This window comes from Pristiophorus japonicus, chromosome 15, assembly GCF_044704955.1.
Source record: "Pristiophorus japonicus isolate sPriJap1 chromosome 15, sPriJap1.hap1, whole genome shotgun sequence".
In the NCBI taxonomy this organism is placed as follows: domain Eukaryota; kingdom Metazoa; phylum Chordata; class Chondrichthyes; family Pristiophoridae; genus Pristiophorus; species Pristiophorus japonicus.
The window spans coordinates 181,520,297-181,542,544 of NC_091991.1; the positions used below are offsets into that span (position 1 = coordinate 181,520,297).

Here is a 22,248-nt window from a genome sequence, read left to right on the forward strand (position 1 = left end):
GGTCTGCATCCCAGAGTACTTAAGGAGGTGGCCTTCGAAATAGCGGATGCATTGACAGTCATTTTCCAACATTCCATTGACTCTGGATCAGTTCCTATGGAGTGGAGGGTAGCCAATGTAACCCCACTTTTTAAAAAAGGAGGGAGAGAGAAAACAGGGAATTATAGACCGGTCAGCCTGACATCGGTAGTGGGTAAAATGATGGAATCAATTATTAAGGATGTCATAGCAGCGCACTTGGAAAGAGGTGACATGACATGGATTTGTGAAAGGGAAATCATGCTTGACAAATCTTCTGAAATTTTTTGAGGATGTTTCCAGTAGAGTGGACAAGGGAGAACCAGTTGATGTGGTGTATTTGGACTTTCAGAAGGCTTTCGACAAGGTCCCACATAAGAGATCAATGTGCAAAGTTAAAGCACATGGGATTGGGGGTAGTGTGCTGACGTGGATTGAGAACTGGTTGGCAGACAGGCAGCAAAGAGTAGGAGTAAATGGGTACTTTTCAGAATGGCAGGCAGTGACTAGTGGGGTACCGCAAGGTTCTGTGCTGGGGCCCCATTTGTTTACATTGTACATTAATGATTTAGACGAGGGGATTAAATGTAGTATCTCCAAATTTGGGGATAACACTAAGTTGCGTGGCAGTGTGAGCTGCGAGGAGGATGCTATGAGGCTGCACAGTGACTTGGATAGATTAGGTGAGTGGGCAAATACATGGCAGATGAAGTATAATGTGGATAAATGTGAGGTTATCCACTTTGGTGGTAAAAACAGAGAGACAGACTATTATTTGAATGGTGACAGATTAGGAAAAGGGGAGGTGCAACGAGACCTGGGTGTCATGGTACATCAGTCATTGAAGGTTGGCATGCAAGTACAGCAGGCGGTTAAGAAAGCAAATGGCATGTTGGCCTTCATAGTGAGGGGATTTGAGTACAGGGGCAGGGAGGTGTTACTACAGTTGTACAGTGCCTTGGTGAGGCCACACCTGGAGTATTATGTACAGTTTTGGTCTCCTAACTTGAGGAAGGACATTCTTGCTATTGAGGGAGTGCAGCGAAGGTTCACCAGACTGATTCCCGGGATGGTGGGACTGACATATGACGAAAGACTGGATCAACTGGGCTTGTATTCACTGGAGTTCAGAAGAATGAGAGGGGATTTCATAGAAACGTTTAAAATTCTGATGGGTTTAGACAGGTTAGATGCAGGAAGAATGTTCCCAATGTTGGGGAAGTCCAGAACCAGGGGTCACAGTCTAAGGATAAGGGGTAAGCCATTTAGGACTGAGATGAGGAGAAACTTCTTCACCCAGAGAGTGGTGAACCTGTGGAATTCTCTACCACAGAAAGTTGTTGAGGCCAATTCACTAAATATATTCAAAAAGGAGTTAGATGTAGTCCTTACTACTCGGGGGATCAAGGGGTATGGCGAGAAAGCAGGAATGGGGTACTGAAGTTGCATGTTCAGCCATGAACTCATTGAATGGCGGTGCAGGCTCGAAGGGCCGAATGGCCTACTCCTGCACCTATTTTCTATGTTTCTACGTTTCTACCTCATTAAGGTGTACAAAATATTGAGGCGCCTGTACATAGTGGATAGTAAGCGCCTATTTCCGTTGGTGGATGGGGTCTATTACGAGGGGGGCATAGTTTTAAAGTGGTTGGTGGAAGGTTTAGATGGGTTTGGGGGGTGGCTTCTTTACGCAGAGGGTTGTGGAGATCTGGAACTCGCTGCCTGGAAGAGTGGTGGATGCAGAAACCCTCATCACTTTTAAGAGATGGTTGGATGGGCACTTAAAGTGCAGTAACCAGCAGGGTTACGGACCTGGAGCTGGTAATTGGGATTAGACTGGATGACCTTTTGTTGGCCGGCACAGATATAAGGGGTGTCGCAGTTGTGTGGGGCGGACTGGTTGGACTGGGTGCTCTTTGTCTTTCCGCCATTGTTCATTGTTCATAGGTTTATATGTTACCTTCAGGGCTGCAGACCGAGGGCCGTGCGGCTCTTTGTCGGCCGGCGCGGACACGAAGGGCTGAAATGGCCTCCTTCTGCGCTGTAAATTTCTGTGTTTCTATGAGTTGTTGTGATCTGGAATGCACTGCCTGAAAAGGCGATGGAAGCGGATTCAATAGTAACTTTCAAAAGACAATTGGATAATGACTTGAAGAAACATTAGCTGGTCTGTGGGGAAAGAGCAGGAGAGTGGGCTGTCACAGGGAAGATGGACCGAATCACCTCTTACTGTGCTATATCTTTCTATGATTATAATATGGACCATTCTTAATTGGTTAGAAAGTACTTTGGGAAGTCCTGAGGTTGTGAAAGATGCCGTATAAATGCAAGTCTTTCTTTACTTTCCTATCAATCAGTGGTCATTCCCATCCCATTAAGGATTATTACCCATTTCCTAATTATTCGAGAAATCATGTGAGTTGAGTTCAGTTTCCTGTGTACACAGAGTAAAGTCCAGGCTCCACCCTGGCACAGAACCTATGACCCAGCACATGTCGAGGCTTTATCACCAGCCCAGACACTGGGCATTCCAACAAAGGGAGCCTGCATGCACAGGGACAACCCAGAAAAACTAGCAACCGCTTTCAAAACAAGCTGTCATACGCTCCAAATAGTTCCAGGGATGAGGGACTTCAGTGACGTGGATAGACTGGAGAAGCTGGGGTTGTTCTCCTTGGAGCAAAGAAGGTTGAGAGGAGATTTGATCGAGGTGTTCAAAATCATGAGGGGTCTGGACAGAGTAGAGAGAGAGAAACTGTTCCCATTGGTGGAAGGGTCGGGAACCAGAGGACACAGGCAGAAGAACCAAAGGTGACATGAGGAAAAACATTTTTACGCAGCGAGTGGTTAGGATCTGGATTGCACTGCCTGAGGTGGTGGAAGCAGACTCTCAACCTTCTTTGCTCCAAGGAGAACAACCCCAGCTTCTCCAGTCTACCCACGTAACTGAGGTCCCTCATCCCTGGAACTATTTGGAGCGTATGACAGCTTGTTTGGAAAGCGGTTGCTAGTTTTTCTGGGTTGTCCCTGTGCATGCAGGCTCCCTTTGTTGGAATGCCCAGTGTCTGGACTGGTGATAAAGCCTCGACATGTGCTGGGTCATAGGTTCTGTGCCAGGGTGGAGCCTGGACTTTACTTTGTGTACACAGGAAACTGAACTCAATCATAGCTTTTAAAAGGAAATTGGATAAGTATCTGAAAGAAAAAAATTTGCAGGGCTACGGGGAAAGGGCGGGCGAGTGAGCCTGGCTGAAGCGCCCTTGCAGAGATGTTTGGGCTCGCGAGGTCGGGGCGAAGGAGCGACGAGTGATTGTGGAGTGACGTGATCGGGGGCCAGGAAAGGTGTGAGTTCGGGGCCGAGAAGAGGCGAGGGACCCAGGGGCAGCACGGGCCCAGCCCACACTGCGATATGTGTGCACTAGGTCCGTGCAGCAGAGCAGGTCTCCAGTCGTCCTGGTTAACCCTTGCCACTGGACCAAGGCCTCGCTCTGTCAAGCCCGTGTGGTGGCTGGTGTGCAACGGTCACCCCACGTTAAAACAATCCACCCACAGGCACCTTCCACCCTTCAGGATGCAATTGTGAACCTGGAATATTAGCTCCTTCATTGAAACACCTGTGAACTCATCCCTTTTTGGCGTGGAAGCAAGTCATCCTCGATACGAGGGACTGCCTATGATGATCTTGCAAAGAGCTGGCACAGGCTCAACAGGCCAAATGTGCTGTGACCATTCTATGATGCTATGTTGTAACTCAAACAGTCGAGTATTAAACATTCACGGAGGAAGTGAAACATGAGTACATGAAAGGCTGAGGCGATTCCAAATGCTGACGGCACAAAAGTAGTGCTGCACTATTAGGGTTAAATGACGAGGGCAGGTTACACAGACTGGGTTTGTATTCCCTCGAGTATGGAAGATTAATGGATGATATAATCGAGGCGTTTAAGATGATTAAAGGGTTTGAGAGGGTAGATAGAGAGAAACTATTCCCTCTGGTGGAGGGAGTCCAGAACAAGGGGGCAGGACCTTAAAATCAGAGCCAGGCCGTTCAGGGGTGATGTCAGGGAGCACTTCTGCACACAAAGGGTGCTGGGAATCTGGAACTCTCTCCCCCAGAAAGCTGTTGAGGCCGGGGGTCAATTGAAAATTTCAAAGCTGATGGATAGATTTTTGGCAGTCCCTCAGAATCGAGGAAGACTCGCTTCCACTTTTAAAATGAGTCGTTAGGTGGCTGAACAGTCCAATACGAGAGCCACAGTCCCGGTCACAGGTGGGACAGACAGTGGTTGAAGGAAAGGGAGGGTGGGACTGGTTTGCCGCACGCTGCCTGCGCTTGGTTTCTGCATGCTCTCGGCGATGAGACTCGAGGTGCTCAGCGCCCTCCCGGATGCACTTCCTCCACTTAGGGCGGTCTTTGGCCAGGGACTCCCAGGTGTCGGTGGGAATGTTGCACTTTATCAGGGAGGCTTTGAGGGTGTCCTTGTAACATTTCCTCTGCCCTCCTTTGACTGGTTTACCGTGAAGGAGTTCCGAGTAGAGCACTTGCTTTGGGAGTCTTGTGTCGGGCATGCAAACAATGTGGCCCGCCCAGCGGAGCTGATCGAGTGTGGTCAGTGCTTCGATGCTGGGGATGTTGGCCTGGTCGAGGACGCTAACGTTGGTGCGTCTGTCCTCCCAGGGGATTTGCAGGATCTTGCGGAGACATCGTTGGTGGTATTTCTCCAGCGACTTGAGGTGTCTACTGTATACTGTCCATGCCTGTGAGCCATACAGGAGGGCGGGTATCACTACAGCCCTGTAGACCATGAGCTTGGTGGTAGATTTGAGGGTCTGATCTTCGAACACTTTTCCTCAGGTGGCCGAAGGCTGCACTAGCGCACTGAAGGCGGTGTTGAAGGGTATTAAGGGTTACGGAACTGATGCAGGTAAATGGAGTTAAGATGCAGATCAGCTATAATCTAAGTGAATGGTGGAAAGGCTCAAGGGGCTGAATGGCCTCCTCCTGTTCCTATACATTTCTAAGGGAGTGGGGCATCTGGGGAACACTGGAAAATGTAAATTTTTTGTTTTAAAAATTATGCGTTTTAGTTAATTTTAATTAACAGTAACAACTTCCATTTATATAGTGCCTTTAATGTAGAAACAAATGATCCATGGCACTTCACAAAGAGGTGTGGCAAAAAATGGACGGTGAGCTAAAGGAGATATTTGAAGAGGTAGGTTTTAAGGGTGGTCTCAAAGGAAGAGAGGGAGGTGGAGGGGTTTAAGTTGGGAGTTCCAGAGCCTGGGGCCGGGCAGCTGAAGGCACAGCCCTGGTGGGGTTAAAGAGGGTGATACAAAGGTGGACAGGGTCAGAGGAATGGAGAGGTCGGGAGTGGGATATAGAGCTGGAAGAGGTTACAGAGATAGGGAGGAGTGAGGCCTTTTATACCTGCTCTTTGTCAGTCTCCCTCACACATCACCCGCACTCCTGTGTGGCTCAGAGACAGGGATCATGTTCAGTAAGCACCTCAACTCGCTGGAGAAATACCACGAATGCTGCCTCCGCAAGATCCTCCAAATCCCCTGAGAGTATCCTTGATCAGGCCAACATCCCCAGCATCGAAGCACTGACCACACTCGACCAGCTCTGTTGGGTGGGTCACATTGTCCGCATGCCCGACACAAGACTCCCAAAGCAAGCGCTCTACTCAGAACTCCTACACGGCAAGCGAGCCCCAGGTGGGCAGAGGAAACGTTACAAGGACACCCTCAAAGCCTCCTTGATAAAGTGCAACACCCCCACCGACACCTGGGAGTCCCTGGCCAAAGACCGCCCTAAGTGGAGGAAGAGCATCCGGGAGGGCACTGAGCACCTCGAGTCTCATCGCCGAGAGCATGCAGAAACCAAGCGCAGGCAGCGGAAGGAGCGTGCGGCAAACCAGTCCCACCCTCCCTTTCCTTCAACCACTGTCTGTCCCACCTGTGACAGAGACTGTAATTCCCGTATTGGACTGTTCAGCCACCTAAGAACTCACTGTTAGAGTGGAAGCAAGTCTTCCTCGAGTTTGAGGGACTGCCTATGATGCTCTTTGTCAGTTTCCCTCACACATCACCAGCCTCCACCACTCTTCCCTCTTCGCCCTCTCATCATCTATCTGATGACATTCATTATTGTCTGTGCCCCCCCGCATTAACCACCTTCCCCCCTCCACTCTTTATCTGTGTCATAAGAACATAAGAACATAAGAATTAGGAACCGGAGTAGGCCATCTAGCCCCTCGAGCCTGCTCCGCCCTTCAACAAGATCATGGCTGATCTGGCCGTGGACTCAGCTCCACTTACCCGCCCGCTCCCCGTAACCCTTAATTCCCTTATTGGTTAAAAATCTATCTATCTGTGACTTGAATACATTCAATGAGCTAGCCTCAACTGCTTCCTTGGTTAGAGAATTCCACAGATTCACAACCCTCTGGGAGAAGAAATTCCTTCTCAACTCGGTTTTAAATTGGCTCCCCCGTATTTTGAGGCTGTGCCCCCTAGTTCTAGTCTCCGCGACCAGTGGAAACAACCTCTCTGCCTCTATCTTGTCTATCCCTTTCATTATTTTAAATGTTTCTATAAGATCACCCCTCATCCTTCTGAACTCCAACGAGTAAAGACCCAGTTTACTCAATCTATCATCATAGGGTAACCCCCTCATCTCCTCCTACTCACCTCTCTCCCCTAGTTCCTCATCAGTTTCCCCTCAGTCATTGCCTGAATAGCACTTCCAAAGCCCGCGACCTCTACCACCTAGAAGGACAAGGGCAGCAGGCGCATGGGAACACCACCACCTCCACGTTCCCCTCCCAGTCGCACACCATCCTGACTGGGAAATATATCGGCCGTTCCTTCATCGTCGCTGGGTCACAATCCTGGAACTCCCTCCCTAACAGCACTGTGGGAGCACCTTCACCACACGGACTGCAGCGGTTCAAGGCGGCGGCTCACCACCACCTTCTCAAGGGGCAATTAGGGATGGGCAATAAATGCCAGCCTTGCCAGTGACGCCCACACCCCGGGAACGAATGGAAAAAAAACCTTCCACTCACCTCCCCCACCCCACACATCATATATTCTCCCTCACTCATTGTCTGTTTATTTTCGCTTGTGGTTTGAGCAACAATAATCTGAATGAGGCAGGGAATCAGAGGGAAGATTATCACTCCCTGTTTCCCCAGACCTTGCTCTTCTCACTCCAAATGCTGATTTTACACCACAGTAGACTGCTTCCTGCCGGGCTGTGGGGAAAGAGCATTGGGAGTGGGTCGAATTGGATAGCTCTCTCACAGAACTGTCACAGGCACGATGGGCTGAATGGCCTCCTTCTGTGCTGTAAGATTCTATGATTCTTCTGAAGTGCTGCAGGTGGGTAAAGACACTACCCAGGCTGATTTTAAATCATAGATTGATAGCTTTTTGTTTATAAAAAAGATATTAAGGGATATGGGGCAAAGGCAGGTATATGGAGTTAGGTTGCAGATCAGCCATAATCTCATTGAATAGCACAACAGACTCCAGCGGCTGGATGTTCCTATGTTCCCTCCTGTTGAGAAATGAGACATGATGTGAGGGCCAGGATAGGGATTGGCTGTGATGCCTGTCACAGTTGAACAGTGTGCCAAATGCCTAGGCTCATGAAGAATGGGGACATGGGTGAGGTGCTGAAGGGGGCCCTGTGCTCGTACTGCAGGAAGCAGCCAGAGGACTTTGGGGGAGGAATCAGAGGGAGGCAAGGGTCCTGAGCCCAGGGTGAGTGATTGACAGCAGTAGCCCCGCCCTCTGTCGGATTGATTGACGGTTGTAGCCCCGCCCTCCGCCGGATGATTGACGGCTGGGGCCGCTGGGTTGGGCAAGTCGCGCTGCAGCCGCTCACTGTCTCAATGGATCGCAGGCTGAGCAACGTTTACCTGCTGGGAATGGGCTTCATGCTCATCTTCACCGCCTTCACCACCTGCGGCAACATCGAGGTCAGGCTCAACCCCGCTCAGTGTAAGGGTAGCAGGTTCCCGGGAGGGTGAGTGACTGGGGAGGGTCAGAGTGACTGGGCTGGGGTTAGAGCGACCGGGGTCAGAGTGACTGGGGAGGTTTAGTGACTGGGTGGGGGGGGGGGCGTTAGAGCGAGTGGGGAAAGTTAGTGACTGGGCTCGGGTCAAAGTGACTGGGGAAGTTAGAGCGAGTGGGGTGGGGGGAAGTTAGAGCGAGTGGGGGGGGGCGTGTTAGAGGGAGTTGGGGGGGTTAGAGTGAGTGGGGAGTTGGGGGGGGTTAGAGTGAGTGGGGAGTTGGGGGGGGTTAGAGGGAGTGGGGAGTTGGGGGGGTTAGAGGGAGTGGGGGGTTGGTTAGAGCAAGTGGGGGGGGTTAGAGCAAGTGGGGGGGTTAGAGCGAGTGGGGGGGGGGGTTAGAGCGAATGGTGGGGTTGGGTTAGAGCGAGTGGGGGGGTGGTTAGAGTGAGTGGGGAAAGTTAGTGACTGGGCTCGGGTCAAAGTGACTGGGGGAGTTAGAGCGAGAGTGGCGGGGGTGGGGGAGGTTAGAGCGACTGGGGTGGGGGAGTTAGAGCGACTGGGGTGGGGGAGTTAGAGCGACTGGGGGGGGGGAGTTAGAGCGACTGGGGTGGGGGAGTTAGAGCGACTGGGGGGGGGGAGTTAGAGCGACTGGGGGGGGGGGAGTTAGAGCGACTGGGGGGGGGGGAGTTAGAGCGACTGGGGGGGGGGGGAGTTAGAGCGACTGGGGGGGGGGGAGTTAGAGCGACTGGGGGGGGGGAGTTAGAGCGACTGGGGGGGGGGAGTTAGAGCGACTGGGGGGGGGGGAGTTAGAGCGACTGGGGGGGGGGAGTTAGAGCGACTGGGGGGGGGGGAGTTAGAGCGACTGGGGGGGGGGAGTTAGAGCGACTGGGGGGGGGGGAGTTAGAGCGACTGGGGCGGGGGGAGTTAGAGCGACTGGGGCGGGGGGAGTTAGAGCGACTGGGGTGGGGGAGTTAGAACGACTGGGGGGGGTAGTTAGAGCGACTGGGGGGGGGAGTTAGAGCGACTGGAGGGGGGGGAGTTAGAGTGACTGGGGTGGGGGGGAGTTAGAGTGACTGGGGGGGGGGGGAGTTAGAGCGACGGGGGCGGGGAGTTAGAGCGACTGGGGGGGGTTAGAGCGACTGCGGGGGGGGGGTTAGAGCGACTGCGGGGGGGGGTTAGAGCGACTGGGGGGGGTTAGAGCGACGGGGGCGGGGGGTTAGTGCGGCTGGGGGGGGCGGTTAGAGCGAGTGGAGGGGGCGTTAGAGCGACTGAGGGGAGTTAGAGCGACTGAGGGGGGGGAGATTAGAGCGACGGGGGAGTTGGTGACTGGGCTCGGGTCAAAGTGACTGGGGGGGGTGAGAGTGACTGGGCTAAGTTAGAGTGTCTGGGCTAGGGTTACAGTAATGGTTAAGGTGAGAGTAACTGGGCCTGGGTTAGAGTGTATACTCGAGTAACATGAGTATAGGTTTGGGTTAACAGGATTACAGTACTCGGGCATGGGCTGAGGTGATAATGTATTTGTTAAAGTGATAGTGCTTGAAGTAAAGTAACAGTGTATGTGTTAAAGGATCAATATATAACTCAGTTAAATTAGGAATCTACAGTTTAAAGTGGTATAATATCAATTAAAGTAACAATGTATTGGTTAAAGTGACAATATATTATTTAAGGTAACAATGTATTGGTTAAAATGGCACTGTATCGACTAAAGTCAGGATTTAAATGGCTTGCAGTGTGCCAGGGCTACAATGTACTGGGATAAAGGTGCATCGGATCAGAGTTACTCCAAGGGGTGACAGGGATGTGACAATCGGCCTCATTGCCCCCAATCATTATCCAGTGATCACTGCTGGGAAATAGCCACGTGTGGGGTGTTTGGCGAGGATGCAGTTTGGTTTGGATGTGATGCTCTCCACAGTCAAATATTCTGATGAATCTCGCTGTCCGGCTCACTCGTAATTACTGGCCCCTGGGGTGAAGTAGTGGAGGAGCGACAGCAAGAGGAGGGCAGAGAGCTGCAGAGGGGGAAACAAGCCTGAGGAGAAGAGGCTGAAATAGTTGGCTGTGCTCGCTATTTACTCATGCACTCACAGCATGTGATCCCAGCACTGGGGCACAAACACTTACTCTGTTCTTCAAATAACTTTATCACCTGCCAGCAGACCCATGACCGTGACATCATTTGAACAGGAGTCACAGCCCAGCTCAATGAAAGTCTCTGTTCACAATCACTTTATGTTTACAGCACAGAAGCAGGCCATTCGGCCCTTCATGGTTCTTTTATCGAGCAATCTATATTAATGATCTAGATGAAGGGTCCGAGTTTCATGTATCCAAGTTTGCTGCTGATACAAAGCGAGTGGGACAGTAAGCTGTGAGGAGAACACAGACTGCAAAGGGATAGAGACAGGTTCAGTGAGTGGGCAGTGAGGTGGCAGATGGAGTATAATGTGGCGAAATGTGAAGTTATTCACTTTGGTAGGAAGAATAGAAAAACAGAATATTTTTTAAATGGTGGGAAACTTTTAAATGTTGGCGTTCAGAAAGATTTGCGTGTCCTCGTACAGGAAACACAGAAAGCGAGCATGCAGGTACAGAAAGCGATAAGGAAGGCAAATGGCATGTTGGCCTTTATTGCCAAGGAGTTGGAGTACAAGAGTAAGGAAGTCTTGCTCCAATTGTACAGGGCCTTGGTGAGACCACACCTGGAGCACTGTGCACAGTTTTGGTCTCCTTATCTAAGGAAGGATATACTTGCCTTGGAGGCAGTGCAACAGAGGTTCACCAGACTGATTCCTGGGATGAGAAGGCTGTCTTATGATTAGAGATTGTGTAGGTTGGGCCTGCACTCTCCAGAAATTAGAAGAATCAGAAATTATCTCATCGAAACATACAAGATTCTGAAGGGGATTGACAGGGTTGATGCTGAGAGGTTGTTTATGAAAGGGAAATCATGTTTGACAAATTTGCTGGAGTTCTTTGAGGATGTAACGAGCAGGGTGGATAAGGGGGAACCAGAGGATGTGGTGTATTTGGATTTCCAGAAGGCATTCGATAAGGTGCCACATAAAAGGTTACTGCACAAGATAAAAGTTCACTGGGTTGGGGGTAATATATTAGCATGGATAGAGGATTGGCTAACTAACAGAAAACAGAGAGTCGGGATAAATGGGTCATTTTCCGGTTGGCAAACAGTGAATAGTGGGGTGCCGCATGGATAGGTGATGGGGCATCAACTATTTACAATCTATATTAATGACTTGGATGAAGGGACCGAGTGTAATGTAGCCAAGTTTGCTGATTATTGAAGGTTGGCATGCAGGTGCAGCAGGCGGTTAAGAAAGCAAATGGCATGTTGGCCTTCATAGCAAGGGGATTTGAGTACAGGGGCAGGGAGGTGTTGCTACAGTTGTACAGGGCATTGGTGAGGCCACACCTGGAGTATTGTGTACAGTTTTGGTCTCCTAACCTGAGGAAGGACATTCTTGCTATTGAGGGAATGCAGCGAAGGTTCACCAGACTGATTCCCGGGATGGCGGGACTGACCTATCAAGAAAGACTGGATCAACTGGGCTTGTATTCACTGGAGTTCAGAAGAATGAGAGGGGACCTCATAGAAACATATAAAATTCTGACAGGGTTAGACAGGTTAGATGCAGGAAGAATGTTCCCAATGTTGGGGAAGTCCAGAACCAGGGGTCACAGTCTAAGGATAAGGGGTAAGCCATTTAGGACCGAGATGCGGAGGAACTTCTTCACCCAGAGAGTGGTGAACCTGTGGAATTCTCTACCACAGAAAGTTGTTGAGGCCAATTCACTAAATATATTCAAAAAGGAGTTAGATGAGGTCCTTACTGCTAGGGGGATCAAGGGGTATGGCGAGAAAGCAGGAATGGGGTACTGAAGTTGAATGTTCAGCCATGAACTCATTGAATGGCGGTGCAGGCTAGAAGGGCCGAATGGCCTACTCCTGCACCTATTTTCTATGTTTCTATGTTTCTATTATACAAAGATACGTGGGAAAGCAAGATGTGAGGAGGACACAAAAAAATTTCAAAGGGATATAGACAGGCTAAGTGAGTGGGCAAACATTTGGCAGATGGAGTATAATGTGGGAAAATGTGAGGTTATCCACTTTGGCAGAAAAAATAAAAAAGCAAATTATCATTTAAATGGAGAGAGATTACAAAATGCTGCAGTACAGAGGGACCTGGGGGCCCTTGTGCATGAAACACAAAAAGTGAATATGCAGATACAGCAAGTAATCAGGAAGGCAAATGGAATGTTGGTCTTTATTGCAACGGGGATGGAGTGTAAAAGCAAAGAAGTCCTGCTACAACTGTACAGGGTATTGGTGAGGCCACACCTGGAGTACTGCATACAGTTTTGATCTCCTTATTTAACGAGGGATATACTTGCATTGGAGGCTGTTCAGAGAAGGTTCACTAGGTTGATTCCTGAGATGGAAAAGTTGGGCCTATACTCATGGGGGTTTAGAAGAATGAGAGTTGATCTTATTGAAACACATAAGATTCTGAGAGGGCTCGACAAGGTAGATGCAGAGAGGATGTTTCCCCTCGTGGGGGAATCTAGAACTAGGGGGCATAGTTTCAGAATAAGGGGCCGCCCATTTAAAACTGAGATGAGGAGGAATTTCTTCTCTCTGAGGGTTGTAAACCTGTGGAATTCTCTGCCCCAGAGAGCTGTGGAGGCTGGGTCATTAAATATATTTAAGGCGGAGATAGACAGATTTTTGAGCGATAAGGGAGTAAAGGGTTATGGAGAGCGGGCAGGGAAGTGGAGCTGAGTCCATGATCAGATCAGCCATGATCTAATTGAATGGCGGAGCAGGCTCAAGGGGCCGGGTGGCCGACTCCTGCTCCTATTTCTTATGTTTCCCCTGGCTGGAATGTCTAGAACTAAGGGAGCATAGTCTCAGGATACGGGATAGGTCATTTAAGACAGAGATGAGGAGGAATTTCTTCACTCAGAGGGTTTTAATCTTTGCAATTCTGTACCCCAGAGGGCTGTGGATGCTGAGTCTTTGAGTATACTCAAGGTTGATATCGATAGATTTTTGGAGTCCAGGGGAATCGAGGGATATGGGGATCGGGCGGGAAAGTGGAGTTGAGGTCGAAGATCAGCCATGATCTTATTGAATGGCGGAGCAGGCTCGAGGGGCTGTATGACCCACTCCTGCTCCTACTTCTTATGTTCTTATGTTCCATCCAAAACTAATCCCACTGCCCCACTCTCTCCCAATAGTCCTGTATCAATCCCCAAACTAATCCCACTGCCCCTCTCTCCCCATCGTCCTGTATCAATCCCAAATTAATCCCACTGCCCCGCTCTCTCCCCATAGCCCTGTATCAATCCCAAACTAATCCCACTTCCCGGCTCTCGCGCCAAAACTCTTGATTTTAAAAATCTCAATAAATCACCTCTTCGCTTTCTCTGTTCCAATAGAGATCGTCCCATTATCTCTCCCTGCCCCTCTTTCTCTCTCCCTGCCCCTCTTTCTCTCTCCCTGCCCCTCTTTCTCTCTCCCTGCCCCTCTTTCTCTCTCCCTGCCCCTCTTTCTCTCTCCCTGCCCCTCTTTCTCTCTCCCTGCCCCTCTTTCTCTCTCTCCCTGCCCCTCTTTCTCTCTCTCCCTGCCCCTCTTTCTCTCTCTCCCTGCCCCTCTTTCTCTCTCTCCCTGCCCCTCTTTCTCTCTCTCCCTGCCCCTCTTTCTCTCTCTCCCTGCCCCTCTTTCTCTCTCTCCCTGCCCCTCTTTCTCTCTCTCCCTGCCCCTCTTTCTCTCTCTCCCTGCCCCTCTTTCTCTCTCTCCCTGCCCCTCTTTCTCTCTCTCCCTGCCCCTCTTTCTCTCTCTCCCTGCCCCTCTTTCTCTCTCTCCCTGCCCCTCTTTCTCTCTCTCCCTGCCCCTCTTTCTCTCTCTCCCTGCCCCTCTTTCTCTCTCTCCCTGCCCCTCTTTCTCTCTCTCCCTGCCCCTCTTTCTCTCTCTCCCTGCCCCTCTTTCTCTCTCTCCCTGCCCCTCTTTCTCTCTCTCCCTGCCCCTCTTTCTCTCTCTCCCTGCCCCTCTTTCTCTCTCTCCCTGCCCCTCTTTCTCTCTCTCCCTGCCCCTCTTTCTCTCTCTCCCTGCCCCTCTTTCTCTCTCTCCCTGCCCCTCTTTCTCTCTCTCCCTGCCCCTCTTTCTCTCTCTCCCTGCCCCTCTTTCTCTCTCTCCCTGCCCCTCTTTCTCTCTCTCCCTGCCCCTCTTTCTCTCTCTCCCTGCCCCTCTTTCTCTCTCTCCCTGCCCCTCTTTCTCTCTCTCCCTGCCCCTCTTTCTCTCTCTCCCTGCCCCTCTTTCTCTCTCTCCCTGCCCCTCTTTCTCTCTCTCCCTGCCCCTCTTTCTCTCTCTCCCTGCCCCTCTTTCTCTCTCTCCCTGCCCCTCTTTCTCTCTCTCCCTGCCCCTCTTTCTCTCTCTCCCTGCCCCTCTTTCTCTCTCTCCCTGCCCCTCTTTCTCTCTCTCCCTGCCCCTCTTTCTCTCTCTCCCTGCCCCTCTTTCTCTCTCTCCCTGCCCCTCTTTCTCTCTCTCCCTGCCCCTCTTTCTCTCTCTCCCTGCCCCTCTTTCTCTCTCTCCCTGCCCCTCTTTCTCTCTCTCCCTGCCCCTCTTTCTCTCTCTCCCTGCCCCTCTTTCTCTCTCTCCCTGCCCCTCTTTCTCTCTCTCCCTGCCCCTCTTTCTCTCTCTCCCTGCCCCTCTTTCTCTCTCTCCCTGCCCCTCTTTCTCTCTCTCCCTGCCCCTCTTTCTCTCTCTCCCTGCCCCTCTTTCTCTCTCTCCCTGCCCCTCTTTCTCTCTCTCCCTGCCCCTCTTTCTCTCTCTCCCTGCCCCTCTTTCTCTCTCTCCCTGCCCCTCTTTCTCTCTCTCCCTGCCCCTCTTTCTCTCTCTCCCTGCCCCTCTTTCTCTCTCTCCCTGCCCCTCTTTCTCTCTCTCCCTGCCCCTCTTTCTCTCTCTCCCTGCCCCTCTTTCTCTCTCTCCCTGCCCCTCTTTCTCTCTCTCCCTGCCCCTCTTTCTCTCTCTCCCTGCCCCTCTTTCTCTCTCTCCCTGCCCCTCTTTCTCTCTCTCCCTGCCCCTCTTTCTCTCTCTCCCTGCCCCTCTTTCTCTCTCTCCCTGCCCCTCTTTCTCTCTCTCCCTGCCCCTCTTTCTCTCTCTCCCTGCCCCTCTTTCTCTCTCTCCCTGCCCCTCTTTCTCTCTCTCCCTGCCCCTCTTTCTCTCTCTCCCTGCCCCTCTTTCTCTCTCTCCCTGCCCCTCTTTCTCTCTCTCCCTGCCCCTCTTTCTCTCTCTCCCTGCCCCTCTTTCTCTCTCTCCCTGCCCCTCTTTCTCTCTCTCCCTGCCCCTCTTTCTCTCTCTCCCTGCCCCTCTTTCTCTCTCTCCCTGCCCCTCTTTCTCTCTCTCCCTGCCCCTCTTTCTCTCTCTCCCTGCCCCTCTTTCTCTCTCTCCCTGCCCCTCTTTCTCTCTCTCCCTGCCCCTCTTTCTCTCTCTCCCTGCCCCTCTTTCTCTCTCTCCCTGCCCCTCTTTCTCTCTCTCCCTGCCCCTCTTTCTCTCTCTCCCTGCCCCTCTTTCTCTCTCTCCCTGCCCCTCTTTCTCTCTCTCCCTGCCCCTCTTTCTCTCTCTCCCTGCCCCTCTTTCTCTCTCTCCCTGCCCCTCTTTCTCTCTCTCCCTGCCCCTCTTTCTCTCTCTCCCTGCCCCTCTTTCTCTCTCTCCCTGCCCCTCTTTCTCTCTCTCCCTGCCCCTCTTTCTCTCTCTCCCTGCCCCTCTTTCTCTCTCTCCCTGCCCCTCTTTCTCTCTCTCCCTGCCCCTCTTTCTCTCTCTCCCTGCCCCTCTTTCTCTCTCTCCCTGCCCCTCTTTCTCTCTCTCCCTGCCCCTCTTTCTCTCTCTCCCTGCCCCTCTTTCTCTCTCTCCCTGCCCCTCTTTCTCTCTCTCCCTGCCCCTCTTTCTCTCTCTCCCTGCCCCTCTTTCTCTCTCTCCCTGCCCCTCTTTCTCTCTCTCCCTGCCCCTCTTTCTCTCTCTCCCTGCCCCTCTTTCTCTCTCTCCCTGCCCCTCTTTCTCTCTCTCCCTGCCCCTCTTTCTCTCTCTCCCTGCCCCTCTTTCTCTCTCTCCCTGCCCCTCTTTCTCTCTCTCCCTGCCCCTCTTTCTCTCTCTCCCTGCCCCTCTTTCTCTCTCTCCCTGCCCCTCTTTCTCTCTCTCCCTGCCCCTCTTTCTCTCTCTCCCTGCCCCTCTTTCTCTCTCTCCCTGCCCCTCTTTCTCTCTCTCCCTGCCCCTCTTTCTCTCTCTCCCTGCCCCTCTTTCTCTCTCTCCCTGCCCCTCTTTCTCTCTCTCCCTGCCCCTCTTTCTCTCTCTCCCTGCCCCTCTTTCTCTCTCTCCCTGCCCCTCTTTCTCTCTCTCCCTGCCCCTCTTTCTCTCTCTCCCTGCCCCTCTTTCTCTCTCTCCCTGCCCCTCTTTCTCTCTCTCCCTGCCCCTCTTTCTCTCTCTCCCTGCCCCTCTTTCTCTCTCTCCCTGCCCCTCTTTCTCTCTCTCCCTGCCCCTCTTTCTCTCTCTCCCTGCCCCTCTTTCTCTCTCTCCCTGCCCCTCTTTCTCTCTCTCCCTGCCCCTCTTTCTCTCTCTCCCTGCCCCTCTTTCTCTCTCTCCCTGCCCCTCTTTCTCTCTCTCCCTGCCCCTCTTTCTCTCTCTCCCTGCCCCTCTTTCTCTCTCTCCCTGCCCCTCTTTCTCTCTCTCCCTGCCCCTCTTTCTCTCTCTCCCTGCCCCTCTTTCTCTCTCTCCCTGCCCCTCTTTCTCTCTCTCCCTGCCCCTCTTTCTCTCTCTCCCTGCCCCTCTTTCTCTCTCTCCCTGCCCCTCTTTCTCTCTCTCCCTGCCCCTCTTTCTCTCTCTCCCTGCCCCTCTTTCTCTCTCTCCCTGCCCCTCTTTCTCTCTCTCCCTGCCCCTCTTTCTCTCTCTCCCTGCCCCTCTTTCTCTCTCTCCCTGCCCCTCTTTCTCTCTCTCCCTGCCCCTCTTTCTCTCTCTCCCTGCCCCTCTTTCTCTCTCTCCCTGCCCCTCTTTCTCTCTCTCCCTGCCCCTCTTTCTCTCTCTCCCTGCCCCTCTTTCTCTCTCTCCCTGCCCCTCTTTCTCTCTCTCCCTGCCCCTCTTTCTCTCTCTCCCTGCCCCTCTTTCTCTCTCTCCCTGCCCCTCTTTCTCTCTCTCCCTGCCCCTCTTTCTCTCTCTCCCTGCCCCTCTTTCTCTCTCTCCCTGCCCCTCTTTCTCTCTCTCCCTGCCCCTCTTTCTCTCTCTCTGTCTAAGCTAAAGTATGGATTCACTAGGATGATACCATGGATGAGAGGTTAGAGTTACAATGAGAGACTTGAAAATCTAAGGCTACATTTAAAGATTAAGGGGAGATCTAACAAGCATTCGAATTCTGAGAGGGCTTGAATGTAAATAGTGAAACATTAATTCCGCTAGTCAGTGACAAGAGGGCATAAATTTATGATTAGTACCAGAACAGAAGTGGACCATTCAGCCCCTCGAGCCTGTCCCACCATTCACTGAGATCATGGCTTCATTTGAAATAAAAGAAAGACTTGCATTTATATAGCGCCTTCCACAACCACCGGACATCTCAAAGCGCTTTACAGCCAATGAAGTGCTTTTAAAGTCTAGTCACTGTTGTAATGTGGGTAACGTGGCAGCCAAGTTGCGCACAGCAAGCTCCCACACACAGCAATGCAATAACGACCAGATAATCTGTTTTAGTGATGTTGATTTGAGGGATAAATATTGGCCAGGATACCGTGGAGAACTCCCCTGCTCTTCTTCGAAATAGTGGCCATGGGATCTTTTACATCCACCTGAGAGAGTAGACGGGGCCTCGGTTTAACGTCTCATCTGAAAGACGGCACCTTTGACAGTGCGGCGCTCCCTCAGTACTGCCCCTCCGACAGTGCGGCGCTCCCTCAGTACTGCCCCTCCGACAGTGCGGCGCTCCCTCAGTACTGCCCCTCCGACAGTGCGGCGCTCCCTCAGTACTGCCCCTCCGACAGTGCGGCGCTCCCTCAGTACTGCCCCTCCGACAGTGCGGCACTCCCTCAGTACTGCCCCTCCGACAGTGCGGCACTCCCTCAGTACTGCACTGGAAGTGTCAGCCCAGATTTTTGTGCTCACGTTTCTGGAGAAAGGGACTTGAACCCACGACCTCCTGACCCAGAGGTGAGAGTGTAATCCATTGAGCCATGGCTGATATTGTACTTCATTGGCTGTGAAGCAATTTGGAAGGTGGTGAAAGGCGCTATCTAAATGCGAGAGTGCGACTGAGCCGTGACTGACACAGTGTCGGTCAGATGACCCATACTGAATGCCAGTCTGGCACGGTGGGCAGCTCTCTCGCCTCTGAGTCAGGTCATGGGTTCGAGTCCCACACCACGATTTGAGCACATAGTCGAGGCTGATCCTTCAGTGCCAGTACTGAGGGAGTGCTGCACTGTCAGCTGTGCCGTCTTTCAGCAGTTGGGGTGGATGTTAAAAGATCCCACAGCCACGATTTGAAGGTGAGTTACCCCGGTGCCCTGGCTCCTTGACCAACGCCACCAAAAATGGATGAACTCATCTCATTGTGGGATCTTGCTGTTTGGAGCATGGCTGCCACGTGTGCTTGTGCAGCAGCAGTGCGACTACCCGTCTCAGTCAGCGATTGCCGATGTTTCTGAGAGATGTTCGAACCTAAACCCTTTCAATCTTCCTGTTTTGCAGCAAACGGTCATAAGGAGTTTGACCAACACCAGTTTCTCCGGCAGCGGTTACAACAGGTACCAGATGTTCCGGCTCTTTGCTCCCGGGTCAATGGATTCACAGCGTTTCCCGTGGACCGACATCCCGCCGTGTAGCACCGTGCTGCTGGCGGGAGTCTCGCCGGCCGGCCGCGAGCGTTCCTGAATCCCGGCGTCTGCACCGAGCTTGGCTCGTTATGGTCTGCAGCCGGGCATCGCCATTGCTGGATCTGCTTCCGAGGAAGTCCATGTGCAGAGCTGGTCCTTACCAAACCTGGCGGGTCACGGGCTGGGCGTTTCCGCCGGGCCAGGCCTGGAGCTCGCGTCGCGCCGGGCCGGGAGTTACCACGGTGCCGGGGTTGGGGGCTACACCGACCTCCCTCTCCCGTGGCATGCTGGAGAGCCGGTGTTCCCCCCAGTCGGGGTGAGTCCGTGGACCCTGATTTCAGCCTCGAGCCTTGTCCACAGCAGGGCACTTCTCCGCTCTGAGTGGGGTCAAATGTTGAGGCCAGGGTCAACATTCGTAACTTCCCTCACACCCCCAACAAAATCATTTTCTGATCGAGTGACACCACTAGAACCTGTTGTCTTGGGCAGTCGGCCTACACACTCATTGCATTTTGCCTTTGTAGAGCACCTTTAATGTAGTAAAACATCGCAAGGCGCTTCTCAGGTGTGTTAGCAAACCTGACACCGAGCCACAAAAGGAGACATTAGGACAGGTGATCAAAGTTTGGTCAAAGAGGTAGGTTTTTAAAGAAAGTCTTGCATGTCTATAGTGCCTTTCACGACCACCAAGTGTCTCAAAGTGCTTTACAGCCAATGGTGAGAGTGTAATCCATTGAGCCATGGCTGAAATTGTATTTCATTGGCTGTGAAGTATTTTGGAAGGTGGTGAAAGGCGTGATCCTAATGCGAGAGTGCGACTGAGCCGTGACTGACCGTGTCGGTCAGATGACCCATACTGAATGCCAGTGTGGCACGGTGGGCTGCTCTCTTGCCTCTGAGTCAGGTCATCGGTTCCCACACCACGATTTGAGCGCATTAGTCGAGGCGGATCCTTGGAGTGTAGTCACTGTTGTAAGGAGGATCTTAGAGGCAGAGAGAGGCGGAGAGGTTTAGGGAGGGAAAGCCAGAGCTTCGGGCCCAGGCAGCTGAAGGCACGGCCACCGATGGCTGGGCGATGAAAATCGGGGAATGTGCAAGAGTCCAGATTTGGAGGAGCACAGAAATCTCAGAAGAATGTGAGGCTGGAGGAGGTTACAGAGATAGGGAGGGGGCGAGGGCCATGGAGAGATTTGAAAACAAGGATGAGAATTTTTAAATCCAGGTGTTGCTGGACCGGGAGCCAATGTAGGTCAGCGGGCACAGAGGTGCAGGGTGAGCGGGTCTCGGTGTGACCCTGAGTTGCAGAATACCAACAGGCAATGAGAAGGCCTTCTGTTTCAGTAATAAACTTCCTTCTGCGCCCATGATGGGGGGGATTGTACGAGGGGCGTGGGAGGGAGAGTGTATGTTGGGCGGGGGGGGAAGTGTTTGGGGGGGGGGGAGGAGGAGAGTGTATGTGGGGAGGGGGGGGGGAGGAGAGTGTATGTGGGGCGTGGGGGAGGGGGAAGTGTTTGGGGGGGGAGGAGGAGAGTGTATGTGGGGCGTGGGGGAGGGGGAGGGGGAAGTGTTTGGGGGGGGAGGAGGAGAGTGTATGTGGGGCGTGGGGGAGGGGGAGGGGGAAGTGTTTGGGGGGGGAGGAGGAGGAGAGTGTATGTGGGGCGTGGAAGGATCTGGAATGAAGAACAACAGAATCTCACTTTCCTGCGTTTCTTTTCCAGCCTCGCCATTGTCTATGGAGTGTTTTCAGCCTCGAACCTCATTGCTCCGTCCGTGGTGGCAGTTGTCGGCCCGAAGCTGTCAATGGTCGTCAGTGGACTGGTTTACAGGTAAGGCTGGTCCCCGTGGGTTATAGTCTCCCACACTCCTGCACCGCATCAAGGAATAAAGTATGTCGTCAAATCGGAGATCCCTCTCTCAACCCACAGCCTCCAAATGCTCCCCATCATTTCCATCCTCTTCCCCCATTCATAGAAACATAGAAACAGAGAAACATAGAAAATAGGTGCAGGAGTAGGCCATTCGGCCCTTCTAGCCTGCACCGCCATTCAATGAGTTCATGGCTGAACATTCAACTTCAGTACCCCATTCCTGCTTTCTCGCCATACCCCTTGATCCCCCTAGCAGTAAGGACCTCATCTAACTCCTTTTTGAATATATTTAGTGAATTGGCCTCAACAACTTTCTGTGGTAGAGAATTCCACAGGTTCACCACTCTCTGGGTGAAGAAGTTCCTCCGCATCTCGGTCCTAAATGGCTTACCCCTTATCCTTAGACTGTGACCCCTGGTTCTGGACTTCCCCAACATTGGGAACATTCTTCCTGCATCTAACCTGTCTAACCCCGTCAGAATTTTATATGTTTCTATGAGGTCCCCTCTCATTCTTCTGAACTCCAGTGAATACAAGCCCAGTTGATCCAGTCTTTCTTGATAGGTCAGTCCCGCCATCCCGGGAATCAGTCTGGTGAACCTTCGCTGCACTCCCTCAATAGCAAGAATGTCCTTCCTCAGGTTAGGAGACCAAAACTGTACACAATACTCCAGGTGTGGCCTCACCAATGCCCTGTACAACTGTAGCAACACCTCCCTGCCCCTGTACTCAAATCCCCTTGCTATGAAGGCCAACATGCCATTTGCTTTCTTAACCGCCTGCTGCACCTGCATGCCAACCTTCAATGACTGATGTACCATGACACCCAGGTCTCTTTGCACCTCCCCTTTTCCTAATCTGTCACCATTCAGATAATAGTCTGTCTCTCTGTTTTTACCACCAAAGTGGATAACCTCACATTTATCCACATTATACTTCATCTGCCATGCATTTGCCCACTCACCTAACCTATCCAAGTCGCTCTGCAGCCTCACAGCATCCTCCTCGCAGCTCACACTGCCACCCAACTTAGTGTCATCCGCAAATTTGGAGATACTACATTTAATCCCCTCATCTAAATCATTAATGTACAGTGTAAACAGCTGGGGCCCCAGCACAGAACCTTGCGGTACCCCACTAGTCACTGCCTGCCATTCTGAAAAGTACCCATTTACTCCTACTCTTTGCTTCCTGTCTGACAACCAGTTCTCAATCCATGTCAGTACACTACCCCCAATCCCATGTGCTCTAACTTTGCACATCAATCTCTTGTGTGGGACCTTGTCGAACGCCTTCTGAAAGTCCAAATATACCACATCAACTGGTTCTCCCTTATCCACTCTACTGGAAACATCCTCAAAAAATTCCAGAAGATTTGTCAAGCATGATTTCCCTTTCACAAATCCATGCTGACTTGGACCTATCATGTCACCTCTTTCCAAATGCACTGCTATGAC

At 52.1% G+C, this 22,248-nt stretch overlaps 1 protein-coding gene across 1 annotated transcript in view; it reads left to right on the forward strand.

Annotated features, from left to right (window-relative positions):
• Window positions 1-7,896: 7,896 nt before the first annotated feature.
• Window positions 7,897-22,248, forward strand: part of LOC139225808 (UNC93-like protein MFSD11) — a 21,583-nt gene continuing 7,231 nt past the window's right edge. The window contains exons 1-3 of the mRNA XM_070856653.1: window positions 7,897-8,009; window positions 18,799-18,854; window positions 20,642-20,749. Coding sequence (XP_070712754.1) covers window positions 7,923-8,009; window positions 18,799-18,854; window positions 20,642-20,749 — 251 coding nt within the window. The 5' untranslated portion in view covers window positions 7,897-7,922. The remainder of the gene's footprint in view (window positions 8,010-18,798; window positions 18,855-20,641; window positions 20,750-22,248) is intronic.